The 21,248-nt window shown below is 38.6% G+C and overlaps 1 protein-coding gene across 1 annotated transcript in view; it reads right to left on the bottom strand.

Annotated features, from left to right (window-relative positions):
* Positions 1-21,248, bottom strand: part of STK26 (serine/threonine kinase 26) — a 55,215-nt gene that overhangs the window by 16,035 nt on the left and 17,932 nt on the right. Inside the window, exon 3 of the mRNA XM_047844237.1 lies at positions 7,349-7,579. Within this exon, the coding sequence (XP_047700193.1) occupies positions 7,349-7,579 (231 nt within the window). The remainder of the gene's footprint in view (positions 1-7,348; positions 7,580-21,248) is intronic.

The following is a 21,248-nucleotide window of genomic DNA, read 5'->3' as shown; positions in this document are numbered from 1 at the left end:
CCTGGCTGAAGTCGGACGCTTAATCGACTGCGCCACCCAGGCGCCCCCAAACTACTATTTTTATCATAACAATGTTTCTGGGGGGAAAAACACACTCAGTGTTGCGCTTCACCCTGGGATGTCAGGAACACATTTCTTACCTTTACAGCCCCAGCTGTAGGAGGAGATTCTCGAGCTAAACTCTAAAACTCTAAAATCCCTGGGAAGTACTCAGGAGTTCCATTCAAAACGTCCACATGTGTCCATGAGGCTGGGGCTTTATCATGGCAGAGAATGGCCCCCAGTAACCTCATGGTGGGTGACACTGCAGTGTGAGTACTGGGATGTGGCCTAATGTCAGGGGCCGGGGAGGAAGGACTCAGGTAAATTGAGATTTAGGGATTCCTCCTTTCCGGATGCTGACACCATTAAGATGCGCGTGCGCGAGAGGGTAACGACGTATCTCCCTCCCCCCAGTTTTGATGTCCACTCTCCTATCACAGCCTGAACTGAAGGAAGAACTGAGAGTCTTTGCTAGCGGCCGTGTCTCCGGCACAAAAAGAGAGCAAATACGTCCCCATAACAGCAGGGAGGGGAATGGAGTTCTAGGCGTGGTTCACATAACTTGTCTTTATGTATAGAAATTAGGCACTCGGAACCTGAGAATTGTAAACCTGACGTGTCTTTATATTTTTGTCAAGAGAAGAAAAAAGTGACTCTCCCAGCAGTGCATAGCTGGGGAAATTTTTCTTTTGCCACAAGATTGTTTCTAATAAGTACTACATTCTACCTTATGAATTCAGAATGCTTCCCATTCACCTGACATTTAAAAGAAAAATGAAAAGATCTTATTATTGGATGGTTATCTGATTTGTAGTTCCACATGACTGAAAACATCTGTTTTCCAGGTTTAAAATGATGTGGTCCTTTCTGGGGGTACCGATTCCAAAATGGAAACTTACCAACTGTCTGTTCCTCACTGAAGAGTATTCATAGAAAGCGTAAAATGTTATTAGAGGTATGACTAAGCGACTTCCAGATCTGAAAAGAAGCATTCGTCCTAGCAAGCAAGCTGTTTGGTGGTACCAGGGCAGGGAAGGAACCAGAGCCGTCAGACAGATTTTCTGCCTGCTTCCTTCTGATTACCGCTTCTGGAAGACAAGACTCACTGGAGGATGGCCATAGATCTGGACCTTCAGAAGACTGTTACACAGTCTGAGTGCCTGAGTGGGCACAGGCAGGAATGGTGAGCTGGTGGGGGCTCTTCCCTGCTCAAGGAAGCTTTGCCCACAGAGGCTCTTTTTACAGGTTTCTGGTCCACAGCAGGGCTCAGTGAAAACGCCAATCACAAACCAAACCAAACCAAAAAAAGCCCAGACTCTATGTTTGTATTCTTTTGGAGGACTACAACTTCTAACCTTTGATTTCTGTGAAAAGATGTTTGTGCTGGAGAATGCAAATAAGTATGTTTGGCTTGCTTTTCAATAATTTACAAGGCTGAGATGATATCTACATACCAGTTTAAAATTCCCAAAGAGCCAGGGACTGTAAACCATAACTGCACAGCCGGCACATTGAAGTAGAGGAAGTCCCTGAAGGGAAGAGTCTACTTCTCCACTTACAAAATGATCCACACATATTAACAGCGGGTTGGAGGAGTACGTTTAAAGTTCTGCATCAACATGGGTGGCCAGGTGGTAGGAAATGGCTCTCTGTTCCGAAATTCCGAACGCCTAAAGAGTAACTGCTCCAGAGTTGTACTATTTGCTGGGGAGATCGTGGAGCCTAATGTTAACAAATTACTGGTATCTGCAGGATCAACTCTGTTACCCCATGAGGCCAACTGAACCCCAGTGTTTGGTGCTAAATAGACACTTGGCCAAAGCGGGCAGAAAGGCTACAGTGCAATTTGGAATTCATTTGTTCATAGGAAAAAACCATTTAAAACATTCACTGTATGTATTTGAGAGATGATTATGGTACTAGATATTAACTATATGTTGAATTAAATGGGCTGGTCGGTGCATCTCATAGCAATCATAGCACTGACCACATAATCCAACCTGTATGACTAAAGTCAGCCAGTCACCAAAAGACAAATGCTGTCTGATTCTGCTTATATATATGAGGAACCTGTAGTAGTCATATTCATAGAGACAGAAAGTAGACTGGTGGTTACCAAGGACTGTGGTGAGGAGACAATGGAGAGTTATAGTTTATTTTTATTTAAAAAAATTTTTTTTACATTCATTTATTGTTAAGAAACAGAGTGAGAGAAAGCTTGAGCAGGGGAGGGGCAGAGAGAGAAGGAGACACGGAATCTGAAGCAGGCTCCAGGCTCTGAGCAAGTGGTCAGCACAGAGCCTGATGCAGGGCTTGAACCCACGAACTGTGAGATCATGACCTGAGCCGAAGTCGGACGCTCAACCGACTGAGCCACTCAGGTGCCCCTGGAGAGTTATAGTTTAATGTGTAGAGAGTTTGATTCTTTTTTTTCTTCAAAGTTTATTTATTCATTTTGAGAGAAAGAGAGAGAGAGAGAGAGAGAGAGAGAGAGAGAGAGAGAGAGAGCGCGAGAGAGCGCGAGTGTGCAAGGAGGGGAGGGGCAGAGAGAGGGACAGAGGATCCAAAGCAGGCTCTGTGCTGACAGCTGAGAGTCCCATGTAGGGCTTGAACTCACAAACCGTGAGATCATGACCTGAGCCAAAGTTAGATGCTTAATCGACTGAGCCACCCAGGCACCCCAAATGTGTACAGAGTTTTGACTGATGAAGATGAGAAAGTTCTGAAGACGGATGGTGGTGATAGTTGCACAGCAATATGAATATACTCACTGCTACTCACGGTGGGCTTAAAATGATTACAATGGTAAATTTTATGATACATATTTTACCACAATAAAAAGGAAACAGCATGTCAAATTTTATAGAACTGCAAGGGACAGGAGAGATCATCTTGCCAGATGCTTTACTACCCCTGAAATCATTTTCTTCCAAACTAGAATGCCTTGTCTATACTCCACCCTCATCCAAACCATGTTCAAGTTCTTGTTCAAATGCTACTTGCCATCATTCATGTTATGGTACTTGATGTACCCACAGATAAGTGGGTAATATGAAGCAAGTTAGATATATCCATCTGGGGCTAAGGAGACAGGCTAGAACCAGAGACATGAATTCAGAAATTGTCAAGATAAAGTAAATGAGACTGACCAGGGCATGTATGCAGACTGAAATGAATGCACATAGTAGGGCACTCAATAAATGAATAAAGGCCTGCTAAACTGAATCTAATATGGGGCTCCTTAGAGGTGTGTTCTGTGAAGTGCAAAGCTATATTTATTTTGAGGGAAAAACACTATAAGAAGGAGAAAATTTTTTCCTCTGCAATTTCCTTCAAGTTTTATAAAAAAATTCTCCCCCCAAATTTTTTTTTTAACTAAAGAAGATTCCAGAAACATTCACCATACACTGGGAATAAACACACACAGAAGTCTCAGGAAAAACAGTGAGAAGGTCACAAAATTTTGCAGACTCTATTCTGGAATATTTTACTTCAATCACTCAATTCCTTTTTCTTTTTTGATAAATATCAGTGGCGGTGGTATGTGCAGGGGGGGCATATTTCCTTAACATAAACAGAAATCTAAAGGCGATTTTCAGCAGCAAATAAAGGCATGATTCAAATTCTATTCAATGCCTGAGTGAGCTTCACTTTAAGATTTACATCGAACTAGAAAAATATTTAAAGATTATAAAAGATTTTTCCAATATTATGAGATCAGAAGGGAAGGGTTTGCTTATGTTAGCACTCTTCATAAAGACTAACTTTGTCTCTCAAGAAAATCTGCAGTGAACTAAAATTAAAGCAAAATACTGTGGTCATACTGATGTTTGTCTGGTTTTTACTCTTGTTTTTAAAAATGAAGTTATACAGTGAGCTCAGTCAAAATGAATACCTTGTACATTTTTGTATGTTTCAAGGAAATCACTACAACTGAATACAGTTTCAGAGAGCATATAATTTTCTCTCAAATGCAAGAACTTTTCCTCCAGCCTACAGTGAGGTCTCGGCTATGTATGATATCCTGAGTAAAGACAACCTGAGAAAAACCCATATCCTACTCTACTCAATTAACTTGACTCACAAAATCCCCTATGTCATCTGAAATGGAAGGATATGCCACAACGATTGATAATGCAGTTCCCTGATGATACTTAGATGATGTAGCCTTGAGTTATATTGACTGCATTAAACAGAACCTTGTTATATTTGATGTGATTTTAGTTTAAAAAAAAAAAAGCAAGCCCACAAAAGTCCCATGTTTTAATATAAACTGAAAACAAACAAGTTGGTCAAATTTAAATAAATGATATTAAAAGGTTATAAAATCATAAGCTATTTCTTTTCCTTTGTCTGTATATATGAACATGCGTACAGAGATAATACACACATTTACTTACTTTAATGTAAATAGATTCAGGATATAAATAACTAATATCAGCCAAATGTGAATTTCTACAATTTTATCAAGAAGTGCTATTTTCTTCAAAGTAGTCCTTCACATTGTGGACTTTAATTAATGATGGGTAAAGGAGATAAAAATCATTTCAATTTAATCCTTTATGAAGACGTCATAGATAATGGCTGTGTATCATTGACCAGTCTAAGAACATTCTATAATCAAGATTTGGACAAAACAATCAGATTTATTTATTTAAACATTAAGTACTTATTGGATGACTGGTACATGTACACTATGAGGGGAATTTTTTAAAAATGTGAACTCATACAAATAAATTATACAAACAGAACTATAATTCATTTGCCACGAGAGTACTGAACATTAATTAAAAACGCTATAAGCAACCAATAAAACAGTCAGTTGCATTTCGGTACCCAGTTTCAATATAATATAGAAAACTCCATTTGAAATAGGACTTATTTAATATGTTAAGTCAGTTCCAAAAATAGCTTATCTGTTACAGGTGCCTAAGAATAGCAAAGGTTTAAATTTGCTCTAGAGTAGGTCTTGAATTACCAGTATTCAATCCAGAAAGTGTAAACCAGAATGAGCAAACACACAACAACCACAACCACAACAACAGCAAATTCCTGAGGCTGTCTTAAACCAAGCCTGCTATGGGAATCAGGAGGGAGACCTAAACATATTGAGACTGAGCGACCTCTCAGGATTCCTAAAAAGAATCTGACCCGCTAAATAAGTTTTGTAGGAAAGACTGCAAAAGCAAAATATGTCACAAAGAATCAAATAATTGTGTGAGAGTAATGGCTAACACTTAGAAGTAAATTGGGGGGGGGGGGCGCCTGGGTGGCTCAGTCAGGTGAGCATCCAACTTCAGCTCAGGTCATGATCTTGCAGTTTGTAAGTTCGAGCCCCATATCTGGCTCAATGCTGACAGCTCAGAGCCTAGAGCCTGCTTCAGATTCTGTGTCTTCCTCTCTCTGCTCCTCCCTTGCTCCCTCTCTCTCTCCAAAAGAAATAAACATTAAAAAAATTTAAAAAAGTAAATTGTATAGGAATTACTGGCACTATCATCTCCTCCTGGAAGCCTTTCCTTCACACCATTAGCCTCTCTTCAAAGTGACAGAAGTGACTACTTGTTTATCTGTGCCCCATCTGTACCTTGTACGTACTTAATCACAAAACCTGCACCCTTTTAGTACAATATGGGATTGTGAACTCCTTAATGGCAGGAGTCACTCATTTTTATATCTCCAGCACCTAATACAGTGTGTGACACAGAGCGCCTGGCTGTTTAATGATTTACTCTATTGTGCATTCACACCACATTCATCTAATTCATGTAATATGAGAATAAACAGGCTTAGTAAAAAGAAAGTGAAATTCATGATTTCTGAATCAGTAGTAACTAATATGGATAGATAGATTACCCTAGGGTTTATTTGGTCATTAGAATATAAAAAATAGCATTCATTCTTATGGAGGCCAATAGCTAATGAGTTATAAACACACCCCTTTTGGCCCAGAGATAGATGAACAAAAAAACCAATGAACCAAACAAACAAAAAACCTCTTCCTCCCCTTGTAAACCCTGAAAAGCAAAAATCTAACTAGTATTGCCTTCCTTTGAAAAACTTTAACATGATAAAAATTTTTAATTTTAAAATAATTTTAACTCTAACCTAGGTTTTTCTAAGTTTATTTATTTATTTGAGAAAGAGAGAGAGAGAGAGAGAGACAGAGAGAGAGAGAGAAAGTCCCAAGCAGGCTCCGCACCGTCAGCGCTCTGCAGGATGCGGGGCTCGAACTCACAAACCATGAGATCATGACCTCAGCTGAAATCAAGAGTTGAATGCTTAACCAACTGAGCCACCCGGGAGTCCCTTAAGCTAGATTTTTCTAACTATTTATTCTTCAAATTTCAATAGACACGCATCCCGACTTCTAACTCTGGAACCCAAGAACTCTTGTGTGTGTGTGTGTGTGTGTGTGTGTGTTTAAGTTTATTCAATTTGAGAGAGTGAGAGAGCACAAGCAGGAGAGGGGCAGAGAGAGATGGAGAGAGAGAATCTGAAGCAGGCTCTAAGCTGTCAGCTCAGAGCCCAATGTGGGGCTCAAACTCACAAAATGTGAGATCATGACCTTAGCCGAAATCAAGAATTGGATGCTTAACCAACTGAGCCATCCAGGCGCCCCTAACTCTTGGGTTTTACTAACCAAAGAGTATTCTGTTATGCAGTCACATCTCCATCTGCTTCAACTTAAGGTGTCTACTAATTCCATGATCCTGGAAACTAAAATTCCAACTTTTGGGAAAGGGGGAGGGGCAGATAGTGTTCCATTTGACTCCACTTCCACAAGTATTTATCATGTGCTTGAGATGTTCCATGTCTTATGCTAAATGTGAAAACCAAGACTGGTTGAACTAAACTCCTGCCATCAAGGAGCTCATAATCTGGAAGGAGAGAAAGATGTGTAAATAACCACAACTCAATGGAATAAATGACATACTTACATATTCCATCAATTCTGAGGTTGAGACAGACTGGACCATTGAGAATAATGTGCGAAAGCCCAGGGGGAAAGCTCTTTCCTGACAAAGGATGTGTCTCAAGGACCAGCTGTATTACTGCTCCTCCATTGACCCAAAGTTCAGGTGTGGAATAACGGTGCAGCTGAGCACTGGGATGCATTCAGGACACAGCTGCTAAATCTAAAAACAGTCTATTTGGCACTATAAATGGAGCTGGATTCTGCCTGGAGCCCAAAGACTGCCAAATCCTAATTTAAGACACTGCCTTTCAAATAACAGAATTAAAAAAAAGAAAGAAAAACTTATAATGAAAATACCTTATGACTTAAATAATACAACACACACATTACCTTTAAATATGATCCATAGTATTTTGTTACATATGAGCTGTCACACTGACTCAAAACAGTTATTTCTTGCTGAATGTCTTCAATTTCATCTTCGGCTTCCTCGAGGTCTATGATTTTAATAGCAACCACTTGCTGGGTACGGTTATCAATTCCTTTGAAAACTTCTCCAAAGGAGCCTTTCCCGATGCGTTCTAACTTTGTGAACAGTTCTTCTGGATCAGCTATGTTATTCTAAGGGGGTGGGGGCAGGAAAGAGAAAGAAAGAAAACACAAATGTTTTGCATCAAATTTTTTGAAATGAAGGAAAATAAATCACATAAGACAATAACACATTTTTAAAAGCATATAAACTCCCTTGACTCTCCACATGTGCTTTGTTAGGGCAATTATAATCCCAAACAGCCAAATAGTCCATATTCTACCAGATCACCCACACTAACTGGGCTTAGCTGATCCTGTTACCACAAAACAATCCCATGCAGCAAAATGTTATCTCTGATGCCTGTCAAAGGGCCAGGTACTCTTTACTTTGACATTGGCCTTAGCAACATTTTTTTTTCTAGATAGATTTCCTCAGGCAAGGGAAACAAAAGCAAAAATAAACTATTGGGACTACGCAAAAATAAAAAGCTTTTGCACGGCAAAGGAAACCATCAACAAAACAAAAAGGCAACCTACTGAATAGAAGATATTTGCAAACGATACACCCAATAAGAGGTTAATATCTAAAATATATTTAAAAACTTATACAACTCAACAACAAATAAACAAATAATCTGATTTTTAAATGGGCAAAAGACCTGAACAGACATTTTTCTAAAGGCATACAGATGGGCAACAGACACATGAAAAGATGCTTAACATCACTAATCACCAAGGAAATGTGAATGAAAAACAAAATGAGATATCACCTTACACCTGTCAGAATGGCTGACAAAAAAACAAGTGTTGGCAAGGATGTGGAGAAAAAGGAACCTGCATGCACTGTTGGTGGGAATGTACATTAGTGCAGCTACTGTGGAAAACGGTATGGAGGTTCCTCAAAAAAATTAAAAATAGAAATATCATATGATCCAGTGATACCACTACTAGGTATTTAGCCAAAGAAAATGAAAGCATTAATTCAAAAAGATAGATGTACCCCTATGTTTATTGCAGCATTATTTACAATAGCCAAAATATGGAAGCAACCCAAGTGTTCATTGATAGATGAATGGATAAAGAAGATATGGTGTGTGTGTGTGTATATATATATATATATATATATATACATACATACATATATACACACATATATACACACACACACAAACACATATATATACACACACATACACATATATATGATGGAATATTACTCAGCCATCAAAAAGACCAAGATCTTGCCATTTGTGACAACATGGATGAAACTAGAGGGTATTATGCTAAGTGGAATAAGCCAGACAGAGAAAGACAAATACCATGTGACTTCACTTGTATGTGTAATCTAAAAAACCAAAACAAACAAAAAAACCAACTCTTAAATACAGAGAACTGATGGTTGCCAAAGAAAGGGTGGGGGGCAGATTGAAATAGATAAAGGGGATTAAAAGGTACAAACTTCCAATTATAAAATAAATAAGTCACAGAGATACAAAGTATAGCATAGGGAATACAGTCAACAATATTACAATAACATTGTTTGGTGACAGATGTTTACATTTATTGTGGCGAGCACTAATGTATGAATCATTACCTTGTATGCTTGAAACTAACATGACACTGTATGTTAATTATACTTCAGAAATATGGGGCCAGGCACTTTTTAGGATGAAGCAGTGGACTAGGCAGGGTCTGCACATTAATGCAAGGGTAGCGATGGTGACAGAACACTTAACCTGAGCTATAAAGTAGGTAAATTGTTTAAAATTCTAACATTCTGGCAGCAAAATATTACCTCTTAACTCTTCCTCTCTCTGATATTCCAATTATTCCACCTGTACTCCTAAACCACCATGTAAACAACACAGAATGCAAAAGGCTCAAGAATCTACAAGTTTTTTTTTTTTTTCTTTGCTTGGGATCCTATCTGTATGTAATGTTTTCATTGATGGTTGAAATAAGCTTCTTCTCTGCCTTGATCATAAATGCTGGTGCTCGTTTGGAAATGGTAATACGTTGAACTTTTGCAACTCATCCCACAGTAGGAATCCAGAAATCAACATTTTGCTACAATAAAATCTGGAATCAAGCATAGGTGTTTTAGGTTACAAATGCCTCGGTATGACTTCTGCTCATAAATTCACTGTCCTTTCCTGATTCAGAAATATCCTTCATCTTATACAATTTTTAATCCAAATTTTCCTCCAACAAGACAATATTTATATCATTATTTAAACTCACATTGCCGAATATATACTCCTGATCCAGTAGAAACACAGTATTTCCAAACCTCCCCCAAATAGGCAGGTTATTAATTTACACTTAAGTGCGTCAAAATATAAAAGGATGCTATCTAGTTCTGGTGAGCTACATGTATTTAATCTGTCAATTGGACCTAGATTATCTCTTCATTTACTACAATTTTACCTATTCAACAATTTCAGGAGACAATTTCAGAGTTAGCATGATCCCTTAGATCTTCTTTTATTAGACAACAAGATCATCAAAGTTTACTTTTGTTTCTCATCCAGTTCTTTGTGGCACTGTCATCAAACAGACCCACTATGATCCCATTAAACTGCCTGCCTTTGAGTAACCTAAAAGCTTATGCCTACTTTTACAGAATGTCACCAACTTTTCTTTTTTCAACCTGTCCAAAATTCAGTTTGTACATGACCTGCTTAATTTATAAGCTTCCCCATTCTCCTCGATTGGATTTTTTCCATTCCTAAGAGATGCACTTTCCATGTAGTAGTCTCTTTGATATTTGCAAGCTACTTGTTATCCCCTCCCATCTCTAATACCCACATAGAACAAATATATCTTGAGCTTCCATATGGGCTTGTAAAAATAACTTAGATTTCCAGGAGGCTGCAAATGGGTCTTAATGCTTACATTTTGTTATATACCTTCTCTAAAACTTGAGTATCACCATCATTATTGACTTCCCTGGTGTTCCCTTAGCAAGACATTGTACTTCGTTGTGATTAATATTATTTAGCAGCTAACCCACAAGTTACCTCTTTCTACTTGTGGTGATGGTTCTGGTCTTTCCAGTACTTTGTGGCAGAAATATTCACCAAAGCTTTGTGATAGGTTTACCTCTCAGTAAGTTCCTAAATTCAGTGGATTTGGAAAAAGAAAAGTAATAAATCTTTCCATTTTTCTGATATAGCTACAATACAAATCTGAAGTTGTAAGTATACCACTGACTAAAAAAATACATAGTGTGCACTCCCTGATAATACATTCTGGACTAGCAAGTGTATTCCTTTAACTTTATAACAAGATTTTGTTCTTGTAAGCAACAAAGATTAAATCCTAATCTCCTTAATTCACGTTTTAAAAGGATTTGACTGAAACAATCAACTCCAGGGAGAACATGGCTGTCCTATAATAAAATGAGTTCCTGAAAGTATGTAAACAAAGATTTAAAAATCAAGTCACATTTTGAATTTTAAAAAAGCTCTGAAGTGAATCCTAGCTCATGAATAGCTTCCCATCATAATCCAGGAATACCATGTTGGAGAAACAAAAAGAGAAAGTTCCATCATTTACAATGTTTGTACAACTCTTCACGAGTATAATAATCTCACCTCCCTGTCTACCTGAAGGATAAAGATCCCTGCCCTGTTTACCAATTCCTGAATCTTGGATAGATAATACCCAAGTACTCTCTTTCCCTTCCCCATCTCACCAGCTTCTTAAACCAAAGTATACCAAATCTTTATTAAGATAGGTTTCCTTTCTGTTTTTCGTGCAAGGGCAAAGTCAAGCAAATAAATGGTAAACATCGCAAGTAAAGCAATAGAAAACGATCTGTATGTATACACAATGGAGTACTACGTGGCAATGACAAAGAATGAAATATGGCCCTTTGTAGCAACGTGGATGGAACTGGAGAGTGTGATGCTAAGTGAAATAAGCCATACAGAGAAAGACAGATACAATATGTGTTCACTCTTATGTGGATCCTGAGAAACTTAACAGGAACCCATGGGGGAGGGGAAGGAGAAAAAAAAAAAAAGAGGTTAGAGTGGGAGAGAGCCAAAGCATAAGAGACTGTTAAAAACTGAGAACAAACTGAGGGTTGATGGGGGGTGGGAGGGAGGGGAGGGTGGGTGATGGGTATTGAGGAGGGCACCTGTTGGGATGAGCACTGGGTGTTGTATGGAAACCAACTTGACAATAAATTTCATATATTTAAAAAAAAAAAAGATCTATATGAAGAAGCTGATTGGCCTGCTCATTCACAGCACTCTTCTTCAGAGTCTCTAAGAAAGTCAAGTCAAGTCAACTCCCTCTGCATCCAAATCAAATCTTAAGAATATTAAAATATTAAAGAAAAAGAAAATTAATATTATATTAAGAATTTCCAAAGAATATTAAAATCTCCTACTCTTCCTACCTCTACTGCAAAATCTCAGTTTACTACTATATCTGTATTTGCATTGCCTTCTCAAAGCTGTAGTGCAGGATGGAGTTCTAAGTTATGTAGCAGCAAATGGGAGGAATGGCTACATTAACTTCACATTGATTTAAAACTAATGGTGGTTGATTTCTACATGCCCCACAAAAACAGGTCCATGCAAATGGGAATTTCACAGGTGCACCTCAGGACATTTACATTATTCCTTGACGTTCTGTACTTGTCCTTTGCTTGGATTTGAACTCTTCAGCTGTAGTTACACTATTACAAACTTAAGTCTTAGACAGAAGTTATCATTACCAATAAAACAATAACCGGCAACAACCTTTCACTATGGGAATAGTCTTAGGATGTCTAAAAGGGATATCTTAACTGTGGCAAGTCAGGAGCAGAGGGAAGAAGGCTTCCTGCATACTTAACTCACAGAATCAGGGGGCTGGAAGGACTCATAAGGGTTCTCTACGGAGTCTTCACTCCTGGCTAAACATTATTATTTTGTTTATTTATTTTGAGCGAGAGAGAAAGAAGGAGCGCAAGGAGGGGAGGGGCAGAGAGAGAGTGAGACAAGAATCCCAAGCAGCCTCCACACTGTCAGCTGGGAGCCCGACATGGGGCTCAAACTCACAAACCGTGAGATCATGACCTGAGCCGGAACCAAGAGTCAGACGCCTAAGTGACTAAGCCACCCAGTTACACCAGTACAACTTTTAAAATGCAGATACCTAGGCCTCATCCCCAAACTACTGATTCAGGATCTCTGAAATTAGGGCCCAGCAATAAGTTCTTGTTTTAAAGTACTCCAAACTACTTCCTATGTAGTCATTTTGGCACCAGACTTGACATCAGCATTGGGAACCACTGAGCAGACATCTGAAATTTGTATCCTTGATTATAGGGAACTTGTCACCCCTATTTTTCCTCGGTAAGACTGTGGCTCTCTTCTAACTGTGCACACTGAAAGTGGACAACTTAGGAGATTAAAATAAAACCAAAGGGACTTTGGTATTTGTATATACATAGCTATATTTAAAAAATTAAGTCTGCAATACTTCTAAGGACACATCTCTAAAATTAGTACCTACCCTCAAATAAGACCAGAAAAGTAATATTTACAAAAACACACACAATGTAACCCATACCCCCCCCCTTTTTTTGTAATTACTTCAGTTTATTCCTTCACTACTCAAGAGGCCAGGACTCCAGGAGGCGCCACAAAACAGAGGTAGGATAGCCCAGAGTGCAATGGCTCATACTCTTTATATAAATATCCTTGAACATTTTTTAACACAATAGTCTATGTGTTAATAGGGTACATAATAGGTTCAGATCTAATTGATGATGGTTTTGAGTTACCAGTCAACATTGGCAAAGAGTTAAAGTTTAGCTACTAGAAAATGGGTACAAATTGTGGGAAGGTGGTGGCGGAGAGGGAAAAAGGTTTCCCTCGAACCTCTTAGGGTCCCTGGCTGGGTCTGAAAATTAAACTCACAAAGACTAATAGAAGAAAAGCATATACATTTACTTAATGTCAGTTTTACATGACACCAGAGCCTCCATAAGGAAATGAAGACTCAAAGAAATGGTTAAACTAATGTATTCTGATGCTAGGTTTGACAAAGAGTGAGAAATTGTGGAAAGATGTGACAGGACAAAGAAATGTGGTGAACGGGGGAGACTTAGCAAGGCCAGTTTGTTCAGATTCTTCTTGGCATCCTGTTGTCTTTAAAGATAAGGATGCTCCTTTCTTTCTGGTACCATGAGAACACCTCTCACATGAGGATCTTATGACCTGCTTCAGGGAAGGAGGGCAAGGAGGACGGGAAGGGGCAGAATCAGTCAGAGTGACCTTCTTGCTTCTGCTACTTTCTCAAACTCCTTTACCTTAACATATTCAACATGCCAAGGTGCTATATTTTGGGATAGCATATCCTGAACCCCATCAGGGGCATTGGGACCAGGCAAAATCAGGAGGAACGAGAAAATTGTAGACAGAATTAGAATTGGCTTTGAGGTGGGGACCTGGAAAGCCAAAAGTAGTAAAGAACCAAAGGTACAAAATCTAGTTTCTTTGAATCTGAGGTAAAGTAAAACTTCCAGTCTGGAGCTGAGAGTAAAAACAATAGATTTAGGGAAGAAGAGGAGGTAGACTTCTCAGAGAATTTGACCAGGAAGGGTCGAGTGCAAGTGAAAGAACCCTCAAGAAGCAAGAACCCGGCTGAGCAAAGCTGACCTCAAGCTAGGTTTTGCACTTGCCTCCCTACCTTAATAAAATCCATACTATGAATGCTCTTGGCTACATACTTTTTGCACTTTACAAAGCCTACCAGTGACTCACTGATGAAGAGGGGTAAACAGGAAATGATGAGCAAAGAATGTGCTAATGATATCAGGCTTAGAAAGGAAGGCCTCTTACTCTTTTCATAGTCTCAAGTGGTAACACCAGGAGTGACCTGCTGTGAACTGAGGATGCCCAGACAGTTACAGAATAACTAAAAACTGTAATCCAACAATATACTTAGGACTAGAGATGCACCCACTTCTCCCAAGCTAGAGAGGAATGCTTTTCTGGATCACGTCCATGTCTATATTATTACCTGCCATCTAACAAATAGAATGGATAGAAGTCATTTTCTAGGGGCTCCACCAGCCTCACCTGCAATTAGTTCTATTATGACTGCCTATGTTAAGATTGTTTCAATTGCCCTATAACCACTTCTTCAAAAGTTTGTTGAGTGTGTCCTAATCGACATACTGCCAGAAAAAAAAAAATAAAGATTTAAAGTCAACAGCCATCTATCTCTCAGCACTGGTTGTGTTCAAGACCACCGGACACTATCTTTTTATTTTTAAGTTTATTTATTTATTTTGAGAGAGACAGAGGTAGCACGAGTGGGGGAGGGGCAGAGAGAGGGAGAGAAAGAGAATCCCAAACAGGTTCTGTACTGTCAGCGCAGAGCTGGATAAGGGGCTCCAAACCACTAAAATGCGAGATCATGACCTGAGCCAAAAAGAAGAGTTGGATGCTTAACCAACTGAGCCACCCAGGCGCCCAGACACTATCCACCTTTTTAAAGTGCTATATATGATCCAAGCACAGCTGACTTCTCCCTTGATAGAACTGTAACAGTCACAGGCTTTTACAGCTAGAAGGAAATGTATAGGTCATTTAGACCAACTCCTTATCACCACCATCAGTAACAAGCATTTATTGTATGCCCACCGGGTCCCAGGCTAATACCATCATATGGAAGCTATGAAATTTAAGGCCATTTATGTCAAAATGATGGCAGAGGTAGGGAGAGGTTAAGAAGGGAAACAAATCCTGAAATTAAAAGAATGATAGGATCTTTGAGATGGATGGGAACTTAGCAAATATCTGATCCAAAATCAATTTTTATAGAGGAAAAAATCCTGTAGCCTACAGAGATTATAAATTGTTCAAGGATATAAGGTAGTTAACTGGTGGCAAAGCTCAAACTTGAACCCAGGTCTTCTGACTCTTAAGTCTAAGATGCTTTCACTACAGCTTGGATTAATTTGTAACTTAAATTTTATCCTTTGGCTATAAAACCAAAATTATTTTCCATCATGAACAGATCACGGAACTGTCCAATGTGTACTTAGTAATATCCTTACACTTAAAGAATCTGAAAAATTTTAAACTTAAAAGAATTTGAAAAACTTAAAACAGAATGTTCCTCTTCTCCGAATGATAGGATTTCTTACAATTTTGGAATCACTATGCTATTGATTGATCCCTGTAGATATGCACGATTACCAAATGTTTTATACTACAATTCTACAGAGGAGTGACCTGTATGTAATTTTGACTTTCTGGCAAGGTTACTATATTTGGCCCATTGTTTTTTCATGCCAATAACTAAACTGGAACACACTACCCTCTGGAGTATGGGAGGCAAGGTAGCGATGGTATTCCAAACCATGATACCCATCAGATCCAATGTCCGGAAGTCAAGCGCTCCAATTCCAGCTTTATCACACTTCCGTAACCCTTAATACTAATGTTTTCCATTCTGTTCATTTGAAAAGATCCTCAAATTGATGAAATTGTCCAAGAATAAAAATAATACTTTTGTTCTAGATTTTATATGGGCATAGAATTGTTCACATGACCATGTGAAAACTCAGATTATTTTAATAATAAGAATAAAACAAACTCATATTTTTTTCTAAACTTTTGGAGAACATGATGTTGGCAGAGTATTCTTCCACTTTGTACAACCTCAGGTTCATATTACGAGTATCTGATAAAAATTTATGGAGTTCTTAAGAGACTTCTGAGATTTCTATTTCTGAAGTAAAATATTGAGCTGCACTATATTTTGTCTGTGACAGAATAAGAACTAAGGTAAAAACTGGTATGTCTGTACATGTTTCAAATTAAACATGGAGAGTTGGGCTGGAGGTCAATCTTCTTTAGGTGGTCAGTCATCTGAGTTTGTATTTCCATGCTTGAGAGCTCAAAATATTTATCTAGGTGCATAAAGAAAATGTTCCTAGTTTGCCTACTTTTATGGCACACTCACATTTTTGTATCTCTCTCAGAAGTTATTAGAATTTGCTTTTGCAACATACAGCAGGTGTCAAATTGCCAGGTTTTACGTACATGCAATGAAATAAATGAACTGTAGTCAAAAGTATAGTTACAACAACCCTGGTCTTCCTCGTGGTCATCAGACAGCATTCTATCAACTCACAGTGGAGTCCCTGTCTTTGCTCACCAGTTAAAAGGCATTTTTGAGATGGATGAGGCAGCCCTGATCTTACTGGCAAAGGATAAAGTCAAAGGTCTCATACAGTATTATTTTGTGCTCTTAAGCAACAATTTAAACTTCTAGCAATTCTGTGCATAGCAACAAGAAAAATGTGTTCATAAGGCAGAAATAAAATTATGTCTATAAGCACTTTTTCATTTTTCCTTTAGTTTATTATTCCTATTTTTAAATGTACCTCATTAGCAAAAATACTTAGAAAATATTCTAGCAAAGGATAACTTCATTAGAATTATTATGAAAGGTTTTTCTTTTTAAGTTTATTTATTTATTTATTTGAGATAGAGAGAGAGCAGGGGAGGGGGAGAGAGAGGGGCAAAAGAGAATCCCAAGCAGGCTCCACACCGACAGTGCAAAGCCTGATACAGGGCTTGAACCCATGAACCATGAGATCATGACCTAAGCTGAAGTTGGACGCTTAACTGACTGAGCCACCTGGGCACCTAGTACGAAAGGTTTTGACGTCACAGCGTGAATAACATAGCAGTTTGAGGAGTTTCTCCTGCTGAACAATTTTGAGTCTACTTCACCTTTAAGAACAAAAGAATAATTGAAAATACTCCTTCATCTGAATTCCTCCTACTCAAGAGAGGATAAAAGAGCTTCCTCTGCCCCCCTAATGTGCTTTCTCCTCTGTACCCAAGCTCAGGGCTGAGGGAAAGAACAATGACGTAAGCAGGACACATTCTGGGACATGAAGAATGTGGTTCTTTACACATGTTGGTAAGACAGTTCAATTTACAATTGAGTAAAGAAGAAAGCGACATCTCTTTGATTCTATTGTCACTTTACCACATATCACATTTTTTTCTAAAGAAAAATGAAATGCAGAAAGAACGAGATGAAATTCAACCATAACCTCCCCCCACTCTTAGAAATCCTTCAGAAACAGACTCCTAACAGGCAGTGCTTTTATTAGCTCTATTTCCTATAGAGATCTTTAAATTCCTGTTATTTTAATTGAAATTGGAAACGTCACACTATTTTGTTCAGCCAGGTAAATCATCTTTGGATTGCAGACCTCTTAAATTAAAGGAAATAACTAACTGTGTCGTTTTGACTAACTTTCTGGGATTTGAAGTTCCCTGAAACCTTTAATTATAGCCATGGGGCAGGGGAAGGAAACATCCTGCAAACAATCACATTCTTCTCTCAATAAACCAAAAGTCAAGGCTATCATCACAATAAATGCTGGATGCAAATTCCATTGCATCATTTAGCTCACTTCTTTCTGACCTTCCAGCCACTCCAAAGGAAGAAGGAGGTCTGGTTTCTTAGAAGTAGTACAGAGGTAAAGAAAGCAGAGAGGTCAGGCAAAATTGCCTTAATTTTGCTTATCCCGGAAATGACAAAAACTCAGCGATTAAATGTCGGCTTCACCATCTGTAAAATGAGGGAAAGAGGTGGGCTCAATGATCTCTCAATCCCTTACTGTTTTGACACCGTGAATGTGTGAGGTATTAGAAGCCAAGTCACTTTGTTCTCCTCCTCCTCGTATCAACAGCAGTTGCCAAACTCTAGTTTTGAAGGAGTCATTAAGTCAGGGGATGAATTGGCACCAGCCACATGGCTGGTTTTATAGTGGTAATGGTACAGTGGCTCAAATGAAAAGTTCCTACCATGCTACTGTTGCCGTAAGGAATTCAGAATCACTAGCAAACTGCATTCAAGTCCCAACTCTGACACTATAATGAAGCAGGCTTAAGAACTAAGGATGGGTAAAGAGCGACAGAGTGAGTTACTGTCCAGACTGACCTCTCACCCCTCACAGGGGACCATGTCCCAGGACATATGAGTGACTGCTCCAGGAAGTGAAGGGGGACCAGAAGTTCAGCTTGCATAGGACCTAAGGTTCTGTTAGTCTTCCTCTAATTGTAAATTCAGAAAGTAACATAATGATACTTGCCCATATACAGAACTAGCACAACCACCAAAACTAAGTGCCCGGAGGGAAAATTTCACGGGTATCTTATGTACCAAACACAATTGCTTCAGTGAATAGTACCTTAGACACACAAACTTAAATGCAATGCTCCATCGGGGAACAGTTTTACTTTCTTATTTTTGAGCCTTTGAGTCATGCCGTTTTCTCTGTCAACACCCGAAGACTTCCCCATCTCTGGAAATACCACATCTCTTAAAAAACAAACAAACAAACAAACAAACAAACAAACAAAAAACACACCTTTCCAACTCCCCAGGGTAACCTGATCACCTAACAGAATCAATTGCTTCACCCCCTGCCCTCCCACAGCTTTTTGCTTGAACCTCCATTACAGCACACATTTTATTATCTTTGTATTCTCTTTCATTGCCATGATCTTTCCATTTTCTAATGAATAAGCTCATTAAGGATGGGGCTCCGTTTGCAGCCCTTGGATGTTTGCAGGGTGTTTACCTGGGGCCCATCTTTGGATGCAATCTTTGGCATGAGGTTATCCTTTCCTTTTTTAATTTATTTTATTTGAGAGGGAGGGAGGGGGAGGGAGGGAGAGAGAGAGAGTCCTAAGCAGGAGCCCAATGTGGGGCTCAATCCCACAACCTCGGGATGACCTGAGCCAAAATCAAGAGTCGGAGCCCAACTGAATGAGCCATCCAGGTGCCCCTTGAGGTTATCCTTTCATTTGTAGTTTGATTTCTGACTTTTGGTGCAAAAGAGAGGACATTCAATAAACTGAAGTATATTAAAATAGGTATGAAATTCTAAGTCAATCCCTATTCTCACATGTGATTAACATAATAACAACTTTCCAAAGTGATACCTTTGAGATTTTTTTGTTTCCGCTGGAGAGTTTTTTAGGTTGTAAAACAGCAGTTCTTAAAGTAATATGGAGCTATACCCAAAAGCGAGTTGGTAGTAGCCATATATACAAGGATGCATATCAGTAATACATGCAATTATGATTCTGGAAGCACATCTGCAATCACTATTAACCAGAGCCACATGACTACTTTGTGTCCTGGAGAGTCCAGGGCAATTTCATACTCTAATGCAAAGATTAAAGGTCTCGAAGGGCAACAGTCTGTGTATCAGTCTGCCGTACATTTCTTTTAATTTACTTGGGCTAAACACATATAGAAATACACAATTCAATCAGGGATCAGGTTTAACCATAAGCATTAATGGTAAAATAAAGGGATTATTACTGACTAGACAGGATGTTATATAAATATGGCCTGGGATTGATAACAAGCTCTAACTATAAAATATTCATTTGGAAAGGGTGATGAGGCCATACAATGAAAGGAAGACAACGACTCCGCTAATACAGAAATGACAGAACAGGTATCCTAATTTATTCAGGCCATTATTTAATCAAACCCACATACAGGACATTTTAATGTGATGGACCCTGAGAGCCTTATTTTATGCTATCCATACAGGAGGTAAAATAAAAGGATGCCATTCTAGTACTTTCAGAAATAAACACCTTTGGATAGAATCTAAGGCAGAGACACCTCATATCGGATATCGAACTATCACAGATAATGTTACGGTGAATCTTTAGCACACTTATTAAAATGCACGGGATTAACACAAAATTGATTTGCTTGCTGCCTATCTTCCTTCTAGATGGGGAACTCCAATTAAAATCAATAGGTTTGAAGCTTGTAAGCACAGCACTAAATTATTAACACCATGAGTTCTTTCAGAAAATTAACACTGATTGAAAAAGTGGAATTTTACATAGACTTACCTTTTCATTCTTAATGAGAAAGTGGCTGCGGTATAATTTCCCTCCAACATTTTTCTCTTTAATCAAATCTATACTTTGAACGGATTTAATCAAATTGTATTTGCAAGGAGTTACCCAATAGAATCTTAGGACTGAGGAAAATTACCTCTTAGGTCCTGCTGGCTTTAACATTCTGTGATCCCAAAAAAACGATACTGATGGCACAATGGTGTCAACAGCAAAGAATTTTAATCTTGGCAAATACAAAGAATAGGGAGGAGATTGTAGAATACTCTAAAAGAATGGCCACTAATATTTTCAACAATCCACTCTGGGTTTCCCCAGAGTGAAAAATACCACCAGAGTGTCTGTTTATGTGTGTGTATGTGTACAGGGCTAAAAGAATAATGCTTATTGTTAATTTTTATGCCCTATCTACTTCTTTAAATCATTTGAAGCAGTGCATTCATAAACAAGAATACACCCAGAAATCAAGTTAAAAAAAAAAAAAAAAAAGGCATGTCTGTGTTGGTAACAGTTGTACCTGAAAACCTAAAGTAAGAACTACTACAAGGAACATAAAAGTTAGCTCTGTAATCAGCACCATGATGCACCCAACATATAGGAGAAATTAGCGGACATGAACAAATCTGTTACACTAACAAAACAGGGGTGCATTTCAACATCCTCCCTGAACTTTCTCACACCCATCTGCATCCTACCCTACACTCCACTGTCAACAGCACGTGTGAATATCCTAGCCCCTATCTCTAAAGGTGCAGATTCGGCAGTTTTTTTTTTTTTTTAACATTTATTTATTATTGAGAGACAGAGAGACACAGAGTGTGAGCAGGGGAGGG

The sequence above is a fragment of the Prionailurus viverrinus genome, chromosome X (genome assembly GCF_022837055.1).
Source record: "Prionailurus viverrinus isolate Anna chromosome X, UM_Priviv_1.0, whole genome shotgun sequence".
Lineage (NCBI taxonomy): Eukaryota > Metazoa > Chordata > Mammalia > Carnivora > Felidae > Prionailurus > Prionailurus viverrinus.
The sequence above is the reverse complement of the archived record's forward strand: the minus strand, read 5'-3'. Positions and strand labels throughout refer to the sequence as shown.